Raw genomic sequence first — 14,523 nt, 5'->3', positions numbered from 1 at the left:
ATATAGTCCTTATACAAATCGATCAAAATCAACTTATTGTGTGGAAAACTTTTTTCTTTGGCACAGATTATTGTCCAACGCAAGGCTACATTCTCCAAACAACTTGTTCAGGTCGGTCCACTATAGAAAATATGTAGCTGTCATTCAACTGACCGATCCAAATCAAGTTTTTGTATGGAAACTTTTTTATTTGTGAAGGGTCTTATAGCTTTGGTACAACTAAAGTTAACGTTTTATCTTGTTTTTCAATTATTTATTTACCGATTGTGTCACTCTTCCTTATTATATGGACAATTTACGTTATAAACTATTATAACTATAAAATTGCATATTATAACTATAAAATTGCATATTATAACTATAAAATTGCATATATTAATATATAAAAATTTTATATTTTATATGTAATCATGTTAATCGAGTAAGTAATTACTGCCTATTAATTGCATTAGTGAAATGTGCGAATTTCAAACTGATTATACGGGAAAGTCCACAGACCATTAATAACTCGTGCATAAGTGTGGCACGAAACTACGCGATCACATACACACATAGATACATATATTCGTCAACTAAGCATGGTATAGGTGCATACATGCATATGTATACATATACCTAGAAGCATTTGTAGGTATGTAAGGCGACGTACATCGCCACCAACAGATGGCATGCGACAACTGTGCAGGTGTAACATTCTCTGTGAGCGAACATAGTGCTTACATACATACATACCCATTTACATATAGCAAATAAGTAATTACAGCGAACTTACATCGATTAAGCAGCGTCGGCGACAGAGGAACAAGCAAATACGTTAGAGTCAAAACGAATGCACGAAGTGCTCATGTCCGTATGTACGTATCTATGTAAGTGCCCAACGTTCGGTTTACACAGATCAATCAGACCGATCTTGCAAGTGCGAGCATTTATAAAAGCAGCAGCGCATTTTGGCGGACACTCAGATTGGTAAGTGGCGAATTGTTGTTAAGATCGTCGTGAAGTAATTTAATTGCAACGCGTTTATTCATCTGAAACTGAAAAACTTACAACCAAAGAGTTTTGTTCAAAAGAAAATTATTATATATAAAAGGAAATTTCGTACTAAAAAAATTTTGATATAGAAGTGATTAGCGAAAATATATAATAAATATTTGTGACTGTGATATTCAAGCAAAAAGTGTACATATGTATGTATAAACAAAGTATAAAGTAAAATAAAAACTATTACAAATTAAATTGCATCGACGAAAAAAGCATCAAATCTCGTGAAACTCAGTGGGTCTCCGTGCATTACATGACCATTCACCAACCAATATACCACAATAAACATACCACATACGCCTTGTGTGGGGCTGCAGACTAACTATATAGTTGAAGGTTACGAAATTAACAGTAAAAACAAAATAGAAACAAAACAAACAAATCACAAAGAATATATAAGCAAAATAAGAAAAATTTTAAAATCAAAAACAAACTAATACAAGCGCAAAAATGTTGGCCAGTAATAGTCTACCCACTCACTACAATGAGTCTATATTTAAAAAGCATTTACAGAGCGTTGACAAAGAACTGGCAGGCGCCGCAACGTTGAATGCAGCTAAAACAAATGCCAGCGCATGCAGCTTAGATATTCCCGGCGCAGATATTAAAGGGTCAGCAATGAAGACGCAACAGAACAACGGCACAACAAATACCAACAACGCCAATCCCACCAATAATAATAATAATATGGCTGACATGCTACCATCTGCACAATTCGTATCCGGACATCCTGACGTTAGCTCTGAGAGTTTCATACGCAACTGCGTGGATGAAATCATCAAATCGGCTGTGCTGGCAGGCACAAATCGTGCCAGTAAAGTGGTGGAGTGGCATGCACCGAGCGAATTACAGCAATTATTTGATTTTAATTTGAAAGCGGAACCGGAAACGAATGCCAAACTGATTGAATTATTGAAAGCAACAATTAAGTATTCGGTTAAGACCGGACATCCGTACTTTATAAATCAACTCTATTCCGGTGTAGATGTTTATGCTTTGATTGGTCAATGGCTAACGGACGCATTGAATCCCAGCGTGTATACTTATGAGGTGGCACCGATTTTTACGCTTATGGAGGAGACAGTGTTGGCGGAAATGCGTCGCATTGTCGGTTTTCCAAATGATGGTTATGGCGATGGCATTTTCTGTCCAGGTGGCTCAATTGCTAACGGTTATGGCATCAGCTGTGCACGCTACAAATATGCACCGGAAACTAAGGTGGGTAAAAGTGTGAAAATGTTTTATGTGAGCATAATTAGATGAGTGTATGATATGTATTCGAAGCTTTAAAATATATATTAATTTTTACTGAAAATTATTTGCCTCACATATATAAGACATTCTTTAAGCATAGATCGAAAAAATATATATAAATTTTTAAAATAGAATTCTCATGCGATTTTTAGATTTTCAATACATGTTAGTAGTTATATATATATTTTTATAAGACACATATACGTGATCATATGCTAAAGTAGCTGAAGTCAACTTAAATTATGTGAGACGATATATCTCAATTTGAAGAACTTATTCGAGACGCCTAAGAGCCTAAGACGACTTAATTTATTTTAACATATTTTTTAGGGCACAAAAAAAGGTAGAATAGCTTATAAAATGAATTCTCTGGATGAATCACGGAACAAAAAATTGTCAGTATCCAGCTATCTTTATATGCTCATTTTAGGTTCACAGTTTTGTGTGTGTGATTCGGGGGTCGTAATTTTAAATAGTGTTCGAAATAAAATCTAAAATTATAGCAAATATTTTGATAATAACGTTTGACTACCAGTTTAAAAAATGTTAATTTCGGTTCCACTGAAGTCAAAGTACCTTTAGTGTGTACAATTTCCGAGCGATATCTCAAAACTGATAGATTAGCGTTTGAGAAGACAGGACATATCGGAAGCCATGTTTGAGATGTTTAATTTTAAGTGTTAAAGAGAGGTATGGAATAAATAGTCGCTAGATATGGTTATCACAGGTCAATGGGCAGTGTTATATTTCTGTTCGTTCTTTCGAATTTGAATCTATACAACAATGAAGTCATGGATGAGCTCATAATCTCACTTCTGCTAGACACAAATTTTCCAAACTCTCTACAATTGTGGTTTAAAGTACATAAAATACGATAGCTGAATATTTTCTCAAGTTGTGAACTTTTGTTAATTTAAATTTTCAGATTAAAATTAAAATTTTTCATCCATAGTTTAATTTAATTAATAACTAGTTTTACAAATTATAAATTACTGATTAAATGACTATTTTTTAAATCGGAAAGGCTACATATTTACGTAGGAATACCAGTTTGATGTGAAAAACAAGTTCAAACTGGAAATTAAAATAAATTGTGTAAATGAATAAAAGTTTATGTTGTACACCTGTGTATATGTGGTATTGAATACTAATATTATATTTTTGAAATATTAGAATTTTTATGCAATTCCTTGAAATTTTATAAAAATGTAATTTTAATTTGTACCCTTAAATTTTAAAAATATTAAAATTTCCTTTATTTTTTTCGAATTTCTAAAACACATTTGATTTCAATTACATACTCTTTCTATATTTTATCTATAATATGGTATATGTAAAAGTGGGCGTTTGTTATGCCTTAAAAAAGAAATTGTATAATTTGGGGTTTTAAAGTCCACTAATATATATATGTGTACATATACTAAATGAAGAGTGTCTAGTACGAAGGTTCGTTTTGTGGTTTCGAACACTATATTGATGCATGCTAATTTGAAGAACCACATACATATATATCTTTATACAAACGTAGCTATATATACAAGTACAATTAGAAAATTAATAGACACATGTATAACGTTTATGTTTGTGTATATAACAGATAATTAACCTAATAAAGCAATTACATATGTAAATATGTACGAAACAATAGTGTTGTAAAGTCAATGTTATTGTCATTAATGGTTCAAGATTAATTTTTGAATGGGTTTCTACGTATACATGTGAATACAATTATACATTCATATTATATATATATGGTAGCATGTGTACGGTTCCGAGAATTCTGAAAGGATTACAAATGTACATACATACCTAAACCTAAATTGTGCAATTATGTGGCGCATGCAAGTCTTATGCACGTGTAAGTCAATCAATGAATGGTATGAGTAATTGTTGCCTGCAAATATGTATGTATATATATATTTATTAAAAGGAATTTAGTATTTGCTTTCGAAGATCGAAATGGCCGTCGTTACATCGCATTCCGATAACGTAATTATAAAGAACTTGTGGGGTGTGGTTGAAATATTTGAATTGCGTAAAAACATTTAGGTATTTGAGCAGTCAATCAATAAAAAACTAGACGTACGCCAAGAAGGAAACGATGGTATTGGAAAATCGTCATCGTTTGAGAACATTAATAGATTTGCACCCATGTAGAAAATCTTAACAAAAGCTATCTGATAATGTAGATAAATTATTTTCCTCGAGCTCGAAATTAATATTAGCCTCCTAAAAACATTTGTGACAGATTCAAAGCTTATTTTTCGTCTATGAGGGTATTTATGATCCATACTTAGGATATTTTAGGTATTTTTACCGGAGCGGCGTTCTCAGCTATCCAAGTCTAACCCAACCTACGTTTATTCAAATGTCATGATCAAGAGAAATTAGTCAATGAAGTTTGATCCAATATGCTTAATTTCGGTCGTCAGGACCGCTGTATGAAAATGGCTCAAGCGCTATGGAGTCACGTTAATGATGATGAGAAACCAAAGCCCAATCGTTCCGCTAGCGAAAAAGGTCTGAAAAGCCTCTTAAGAAAAATCTATGTGAGGTGCCATCTACGTACGTGGAGTATAATCATTAAGTTATTCAAAACAATTCATGGCCTTGCATTATAGTAAATTCAACATTGTTTGTGCCGGAATTTTTTACCGACAACAACACCTATAATCTTACAGTTAAGTAAAGTACCAAAGTCGTCAGTGCGTATAAGTAATTACTCATATTACTTTTCAGTTTTTCTAAAGGAGAAGTCAGCTCTTCTGCTTTCACATGTACACAACATATCAATGATGATAATAATAATTTAAAAATACATAGTATACATTTATAGTATAATCTTATTTTTCCATTTATATATTCTTTACAGAAAAATGGATTATTTGGTGGTCAACAATTAATTATTTTCACTTCACAAGACGCACATTATTCCGTCGAAAAGTTGGCTATGTTCATGGGTTTCGGCAGCGAAAGTGTTTGTAAAATTGCCACAGATCAATACGGTAAAATGGATATTGGCGATCTTGAGATGCAAGTCAAGCACTACATAAATAAAGGCGCGCGCCCATTAATGGTCTCTGCAACGGCCGGTACAACGGTTTTAGGTGCATTCGATGACTTGAACGGTGTAGCTGATATATGTAAGAAATACAACATGTGGTTTCACACCGATGCAGCCTGGGGTGGTGGTGCACTAGTTACAAACAAATATCGTCATTTATTGAACGGGATTGAGCGGTAATTACAAGATTTGTGTTTAAATTAGTACGAATTAAATCTGGAATATGCTAAATTACTGTATATTTGAGATAAATGAATTCATATTTAATGTGTTATATGAAGGCTACAAGGTGTAGACAACCTTAAGTAACTTTGAACCCTAAAAAATATGTAGAATTTGGCGTGTCCTTCCTTTAGCCCGATAAAACATTCAGCAGAAAATGTATCTAGTTATTGAATTAATTTAACTCCTTAATATATTATAATACAAACGGAGTGCAAACTCTTTTTAAAACAAGAAAAAACGTTAACTTCGGTTGCGCCGAAGCTATAATACCCTTCACAAATACAAAGGTCCCTTACAAGAACTTGATTCCGAACGTTCAATTTGTATGGCAGCTATATGATATAGTGATCTGATCTGACCAATTTCTGTGGAGAATAATTTGTTGCTTTAAGCAATAACTCGTGCCTAACTTCGTGAAGATACCTCCTCAAATAAAAAAATTTTCCATGCAAGCACTTTACTTTGATCGTTCAGTTAATATGGCAGCTATATACTATAGTCATCCGATGTATATATACAATTTCTTCGGAGATTAGATTAATGCTTAAAGTAATAATACGTGCCAAATTTCGTGAAGATACCTCGTCAAATGAAAGAGTTTTCCATACACTTGATTCCGATTGTTCAGTTTGTATGGCAGCTATATGCTGTAGTGGTCCGATATCTGCCGTTCCGACAAATGAGCAGCTTCTTTGTTAGAAAAGGACAGGTGCAAAATTTCAGATCAATAGCATAAAAACTGAGGGACTAGTTTGTATATATACAGACAGACGGACAGACAGACGGACATGGCTAAATCAACTCAGCTCATGCTGATCATTTATGTATATATTTTATAGGGTCTCAGACGTTTCCTTCTGGGTGTTACAAACTTCGTGGCAAACTTAATATACCCTGTTCAGGATATAAATATTTAATGCAGTAACAGCTGGTGCTAACAGAAGAGAGGGAAGCTCTCTGCGTTGAAAAGATAAGTGGGCTTGAGCTCCAGTGAATTTATCTGAGTCTGAACTCATTCAATAGGAACATTTGAGTCTAAGTTTAAGGTCACGTTTTATGCATGAGACCTGAAATATTGGCCTTAGTTCGTTGGTTAGAGAGTTATGATCTTAGACCACATGAAATTCTCGATGATTTCTGCTATTCGTTATGCAGAATGTTATACCACACTTAAAAAGTTGTATATTCGAGTGCCAAATAGTCCAATATGTCAAAGTGATGAACACATGCCGTGAAGTTATTCGTTCGAGATAACTTTGGATGCATGCTACCTGTTCACATTAGAAGATGGAGAGGTAGAATCATCACAGCACTTTTGTTTAGACAATCAAGTAAGACAGACTAGTCATCTCATACTCGTACTTGAATCTCCAGGTAGCTAAGAACAGTAATTGGAAACGAATTTAGTCACTACAACCGCTTTGTGAAGGGCTCAAGGCGATTTGTTCGGGAGCGTCTGCAATTGTGCACGCGTGATCTACGTCGCGAAGATCATTTTTAAATAAAACCTAACCTAACTTTGATTTACATAACACGGATTAGCTTATTTGGACTTTAATTCATAATAAGAAGCCATGCATCTTAATTTTCATGTAGCTTTTTGGATCACAATCTTTTTATGTATGTCATTCAGTGTTTGCGATATTATTTGTACCTGTATAATATATTGCAATTCACTAAACCTTGAACATTTCATAATTTCAAAACACCCAAAAGCTTAACATTTGCCTTACTTTGGTTAGAACAAGATTTAGTATTTATTACTTAATTTTATTATTTTTTATCCGAAATTTAATTTAACTTAAATATTTTTAATTCTCCTCAGCTCTGACTCTGTCACCTGGAATCCACATAAGATGTTGATCGCCTCACAGCAATGCTCAACATTTCTCACACGGCATAAGGATATACTGACCAATTGTCATTCCACAAATGCAACATATCTTTTCCAAAAAGATAAATTTTATGATACATCGTTTGACACCGGAGATAAACACATACAATGCGGACGACGTGCGGATGTCTATAAATTCTGGTTTATGTGGAAGGCAAAGGGTACAAATGGACTGGCGGAACATGTCAATCAGGCGTTTAAAATGTCGGAATACATCACTGAACTGATCAGAGAGCGACCTGGATTTGAATTGGTGCTGGAAAAGCCCGAATGCACAAATATTAGCTTTTGGTATATTCCACCCAGTATACAAAATATGGAACGTGGCGATTTGTTTAATCAAAAACTAAATGCCGTTGCACCAAAGATCAAAGAGGGTATGATCAAGAAGGGATCAATGATGATAACCTACCAACCCCTACGACAATTACCGAATTTCTTCCGATTAGTTTTGCAAAGTTCAAATCTTACGAAAGACGATATGAAATACTTCCTTGATGAAATAGAAGCCCTTGGTTGTAATTTGTAAAAAAATTGTAGATTAAATATTTAACTTTATGAATATCTACAAATAATTAATTACTTGTATTATGTGTATGTAGTATAAAATATATAATGGTAATGAAATGAATTTGGGTTTGTTTCAAGTACTAATAATGGGGAAGGGTTGTTTTGCTTGTAACAAGGAAAATGAAATTTTACATTTCAAAAAGAATACCAAATAAAGTTAATAAGTTTCCATATTCATTTCTAAATCAAAGTATCTTTTATTTTATTTTAAGAGTGCAACTGTGCTTTATTGTTTGAAAATTTGTACAATTTTTTGTTTATTTATGTTTTATAGATAGTAAAAGACAATATATACTCTCATTTGTTATGATTCTCATGGATATTAAAGTGAGCCAAAAACTAACCTATCGAATTCATAGATTAAAATGAACCTATATACAGAAAAAAAAAATATGCCTGAAATTAAAATTAATTTTTTAAAGTGTCGGTGAGCGTTCAAAGCTTCTCATATAAATAACTCGTAAAAAATTCTATTTTCAATAAAAGTATCACAAATTATTTCGATTGAGGATATAGTATTTTGTATTGCAAGTAACAAACATAAAGCCGATTTTAATCGAAATAAGGGGTTTTCCTTAATATTTTAAATAAAAAAATTACAATGTGTTTGGTACATAAGAAGACAGGTTAGGTCGTAGGGTTGATCCAAAATCAATGGATACTCACATGGACAAATATGTGCCCTTTGTGTTACCCAAAAAACTCTTTAAAGTACATCACCTCATAGATCAACGAAGCGTTTTGAGCTTACCACAAATTTATTGAGTCGATTAATATCACTCCTAGCCACTTCGCTAGGTTCTCTAAAAATGTGTCTACCGAGATATTTTAATCTCATACTCATGAACTGTGAACACTGTGAAAATGGGCCTGCAACCACGCCTAATAAGAATATAACACAACTTTAAATTCTATCTGATTTTTTTAACTTTAACTTTAAGGAAATATTGCCTTTAAAGTATGCCATCTCAGGTCTAAGAGTTGTCAAAATCGGACAATATTTATCGGTCAATATGTGACATATATAATTGAAATTAGGAGAGAATCGTTTCCTGACTATATGTCCAAAATTAATCGATGTTGAATCGGGTCAATATTTCCCGTAGCTCACATATAACTAATTGACATTGAATAGTTTTGTTCACCTAACGGTTGTTTGTATCACCTAAAAATAAACGTGTCAGATATAAGGTTATGTATATATGTATAAATGCTCAGGATGATGAGAGGAGTTGAAATCCGAGGGACTATCTTTTTGTCCGTCCGTCCATCTGTCATAACTAAGCAATAAATTAAGATATTATATAAAACTGTAATTTGGTACCGCAGTAGCAAGGGCACCTTTTGTCTAAAAATGTTGAGCGCAATTCACTAAGGACAAATCCTATAATCCCCTACCAACGGTGTGAAAATAGATGGAAGGGAAAATGTGGGTCAATCTGTGAAATACATTATGGAAGTCTTTTCTTGATAATAAAAAATAAAAATATCCCCTCATGGTCGTCGATTTGTATGACGTAAAACAGTCTAAGTGCTGAAAGATAAAAATTTAAATAATACTGTCAAGCATGGTAGCGAATGCATTGTGTGGGGCAATGGCAGTAAAAGGTGTGCAGTGGAAGCAAATGGCGTCGGTAACCTTGTTTTCATAGAAGGAATTGTGGACTACTTCGCAATATTAAAAATAATTTGTCTCCGTCAGCAGCTAAATTCAGGATAACGACCCCAAGCATTCTGCTTTAGTGGGTAAGGAATGGTTGCTGTACAACAATCTTCCCCAGACTCCAGACCTGAATCCCATTGAACACCTGTGGGCCTATGTTACGAGAGGGCAAAGTTGATAATAAAAATGAGGTAAGGTTACTCTGCAATATCGGTAAATATGCCTCCTGAACTTACACATTCTATGAATAACAGACTGCAAACCATGATAGAGATCAAAGGTGTACATACAAAGTATTAATTTTCTTTAAAAAGTGTTAAAATGTCAATTTATGCAAGCTGTACAAGTTTTATTTTGGTCTTCGAAAAAGGAGTTATTTAGGATTATTTAATTTTTTGGAGAAAACTGGATTTTTAAAAATTAATAATAATTACATTATGAAAATTCATAAAACAGGTTTTTTCACTTTTTAATGCAACTTAAAATTTTTAATAGTTTAGCAGATAAGTTTTTTCAAAGACAAACCATCTCGCTGTACAAGTTTTTTTTTGGTTCACTGTCAACACCATACAGATTTACGTCAAAAATACTAAATATTGTAAATTACAAAATTTTACAATTTGAATAAAATTGTTTTGAGTTTATATTAGTAATAAATACAAATATATAATATATTATTTAAATTTCATTTGAAGGAACGTTTTATTAAAAAATACTGAAGCGTTTATACATATATAGAATATATAAAATGAAAATATTTTCTTTTAATTTACTTTATTTAAAATTGACTTTATTTATAATACTAATGGCTATCTTAAGTAGTACAAGGAATCATATTGGCTTATAAACTAATAATTGTAACGACCAGATAACTTTTATTGTGGTCAGAAACTGAAAACGTAAGATGATATACTTGAAGCTAATATAGTTTTAATATTATATAGAACACTTTCTACCCCCAACGGCGCTATTATGTACATTAATCTAGAACTAATAATTATTGTGAAATATATTTTGGCCCAAGATAGTCCACCAGCTGCTTACTTAAATTATATGTTATATTATGTTTTCTTATAACTTTAGCCGGATACAGAATTCGAAATACTAAGTAATTTTTATCGAGTTCATGATGTTGTCTCGATTCATCGGCTAGCAGAGCTTTTATATTAAGTTGAAGATAATGAGGGTATATTGGTTCCGTTTGTTGAGAGTAGTTTGCCTCTTCGAATAAGAAGTCATATGGTGGACTCCATATTTTTGCGTACCTCAATTTTTGTGCGTATTGCTTTCAAAAGGTTGTAGCTTAAGTTTCAAGTGTAAAATTTGTTGCAGATTCAGCTGAAGCTGGAGGTAGTGCATTTCGACGTCGATTTTTACATTCATCGGCACACTTGGTCGTTACTGATGTTCTCACCTCTCGCGACATCATTCCCTTGGTGCCTACCATGAACTCTATGATATCCTTTATCATAACTGGATTCAGTTGACCCTTCTCGGGTTTGTCCACATCCAAAAACGCCGGAGATGGCCTTCCAGATAACGTGTGCGTCGCCAATATTTCCTGACCGAAAACATATGTCAAGAGTTTGCGCGTTATCGCAGTCCCTGGGTTGCTCCAATTTAATTGGAGTAAATCCTTTTTGTGGACTTTAGTGCCATTTGCACCAAGTATGACATATTCTTCTCCATCTTCCAATATAGTACGGACATCGATGTATTTTCTGATCTCATCTGTAATAGATGGTACGTTTTTTCTCAGCTTCACTTTCTTTGGTTGTTGACTTGGTTGGTTACCCATCAGTTTATTGAGTGAGCGTTTACGTGAAATAATGTTAATCGATGGTGTATTAGGTGGTGTGATCACTGTAAGTATATGCGACGTCGGTGTTTGTGTTTCCTGCCGTTGTGGCCGCGAAAGAGCGTTAACTGGTGTAACAGTTGCTGCGGTAAATCGTTGAATCATTGGGCTTCTGTTCCTAGACGTACTAGGCATCGTCAAATCGAGTGGCTCTACCTGAATAGAATGGAGACTAATTCGCACTGGCAGCGGCGACCTGTTCTCTTCATTCTCGTTGAAAGCACGATTTGAATGCATATTGTTATTAATTTTTTTTATTAATTAAACATTTTTTTGTTACACAATGGCTTCAAAAAATTGATACTATAACCGAAACTTTTAATTTTCGTTTAAAAAGTGCTTTATTTAATTTAAAGAAATAAAGTTAATTCTATGTAGAAACACAAAATTCAGAATTTACGACGTGTGGCTAACAAAATATTTTGATTTATATTTTTCGCCTTAACGTTATTTGGAACGTCTATTTACGATATGCTCCAGTTGTAAAAAAGAACTGATGATCTAGAGCACGGCTGCAGTGGCTTTTAAAGTAAAAACTCGACATCAAGTGGCACTGCCCAGGTAGAACATTTGCTATTTTTTTGCAATCCTGGTAATCCCTTCACTTATACATACGTGGAATGCATGCTTATTTGTGTATGCGTGTTAAGCGGCTGCACTTCACGCGTTTGGACAATAGCTGAGTAAAGATGTGGGCGTTTTTGCTGCGCACTTGCATTGTTATGCAATTAAGTGCAAGAGAACTCAAGATTTACCGAGAAAATTGGAAAACTTCGTCCGCCAACGATTCGCGTTGCATGGTAGGTATTAAAAGTAGGTATGTATTGTATGTATTTAAAACAATGTTTTACCTGCGTGGTTATGTGTCTAATGAGCTCAAAGACTTTTAAAAAATATTATAATAAATATACACAAAAGCAGAAACAACATTTAAATTTATATTTAAAAAAGTTTTGTTGCCCTAGTTATAAGATCGATCTTGGATATACATAATTGAGCACACAAATCTTGAAAATATCAATGATTTGGTAAGACTTGCTTTCGTTTATTTTTATTTTCATTTATATATTATATATCACAAAAATCAAAACAAATGAATAAATAACAGATACATATATTTGTGATGTCAATTTTGTTTTTAAAAAATAAGGTGACACTAAAGTAAACAGCGAGTAAAATATCCAAAAAATTTGTTATATTTTAATAAAACGCCTTTTATAAACATTTCTATTATAATTTCACCTATTTTAAGAACCAGCCATCATATGACGATCTCATCAGATGCTTTGACAAATTACTTTATCACACTGAGTTCATTTTGAGAAACTTTGATACCCTTCATTCATTGGTAGACTGAACAGATTTCTGCGAATTTTGGTGACATATTGTTTCTGAGTACATGCGAATTTCTTTTGAAAAACAAAGCGAGATTTTAATGGAATAAAATAGGACATTTGTAGACTGAATTTAAAATATTTAGATAGATTTTTGATATCTTATTAACTTATATAAATTTTGTTAAGATACCCCGCATATTGAGTGATATTTTCAGTATTAAGTCAGATATAGGCATGAAGATTATTATATTCGATATATTCCGATTACGACCCTTTATAGATGAAAGTTGCCATGCATTAGAGCCACTACTAGTGTAAAATTGTATTCCAAAATACTAAGTTATGCTTGATATATATTGTAAAGTGACACTAGCTGAGGGCTAAAATTATGTGTCAATTTATTTTAAGAATAAAATTTGTTCAGTGGGTCCTCACTGACTGTATGGGACTTTCTTTAAAAGTGGTAATTTCAAGCACTTTGTGCAATATTTGAAACCATTCAAAGGCAAAAGGGCTGTAACATGTTGCTTCTATATAAGACGGAACAATTATTGTATTTAACCGAAAAGTCAACTTGTTTAGTTTATTTATTTATTATTCAAAATTGAGTTTTTGCGGAAAACATTGTTTATTTGATAGTATAATACTTGTATATAAATAATAGACCAAGGACTTGAATTGCAATGCCGATGAGTTTACTAGAGAGGAGAGCTTTCATCTCGCCGCCATGGTAGATGTTCTGAATGGACACTGTCCTATAGGCGTACATGTGGTCAAGTTACATTTAGTGGTGGGGTGTGAAAATTTCCTATGGTGTAACCAAATTTTATATTATGCTGTCCCAATTGACAAATGACGCAATTGCGTCTTGATAATTAAATTATTAAATATATTCGCAAAATTAATAAAACTAAAAGCAAACCTTTGCTTTGCTAGTTACAATATTATGTGACTATAAAAATGACTTAATTTGAAGATTTGATATTAATTGAGAATTTTAGGCCACGTGTTAGCCCACTACTATACATACTTACATATGTATGTCTTCATATTAAAAGTTTATTTTAGAGATCATATTATTGACTTCAATTTTATTAAATATTTTTTCATTGCATACTTTATGACATCTTCCTGTAAAATGTAAAAATTAATGAGAGATGTTTTTTAAATATTTCCTTTGCAACCCGACAAACCCGACCATACTCTTTCTTTGAGACTCGCAGCTGATCCAATCCTTAGGTTCGTTGTAGTTTACATTTTGATCTGCTAATCAACGACAAAAATATAATTTTTTCTTCTTACTTAAATAATAAAAATGCAAAAGAAGAAGACAACAACTTTCCTTATTAAAAGCATAACTTCTGTACTGAAGGGGATGAATAATAACATACTCGTAAGTACAAGTAAATGCATAGTTACGAATAAATGAATGTCAAAATTTCACTTTCACTATCAGAATTTTAATTTTTCTACCGTTTGGCCCACAACCTAAGTCGTGTTAATAAAAAATTTGGAAAACAATGAAGTAACCTTAAGGACTAGTGAATTTGAATGGAGAAGAAAAGCGTCAAAGCAGACAAAGAGCCGTTACTTACGCCGCATCTCCACAGGCAATGT

At 32.9% G+C, this 14,523-nt stretch overlaps 2 protein-coding genes across 2 annotated transcripts; one reads left to right on the top strand and one right to left on the bottom strand.

Annotated features, from left to right (window-relative positions):
• The first annotated feature begins 949 nt into the window (after positions 1–949).
• On the top strand, positions 950–8,109 carry b (glutamate decarboxylase-like protein black). The gene is made up of 3 exons (XM_014233572.3): positions 950–2,259; positions 5,168–5,535; positions 7,410–8,109. The coding sequence occupies exons 1-3, from the start codon at positions 1,492–1,494 to the stop codon at positions 8,005–8,007; spliced, it is 1,734 nt and encodes a 577-aa protein (XP_014089047.3). The 5' UTR covers positions 950–1,491; the 3' UTR covers positions 8,008–8,109.
• A 2,059-nt stretch (positions 8,110–10,168) lies between these two features.
• On the bottom strand, positions 10,169–12,061 carry LOC106616787 (early boundary activity protein 1). Its single transcript, XM_014233672.3, has one exon. It carries the CDS (start codon positions 11,804–11,806, stop codon positions 11,015–11,017), a length of 792 nt encoding a protein of 263 aa, XP_014089147.1. The 5' UTR covers positions 11,807–12,061; the 3' UTR covers positions 10,169–11,014.
• Positions 12,062–14,523: the final 2,462 nt, after the last annotated feature.

The sequence above is a fragment of the Bactrocera oleae genome, chromosome 3 (assembly GCF_042242935.1).
Source record: "Bactrocera oleae isolate idBacOlea1 chromosome 3, idBacOlea1, whole genome shotgun sequence".
Classification (NCBI taxonomy): domain Eukaryota; kingdom Metazoa; phylum Arthropoda; class Insecta; order Diptera; family Tephritidae; genus Bactrocera; species Bactrocera oleae.
This window is presented reverse-complemented; position numbering and strand designations above follow the sequence as displayed.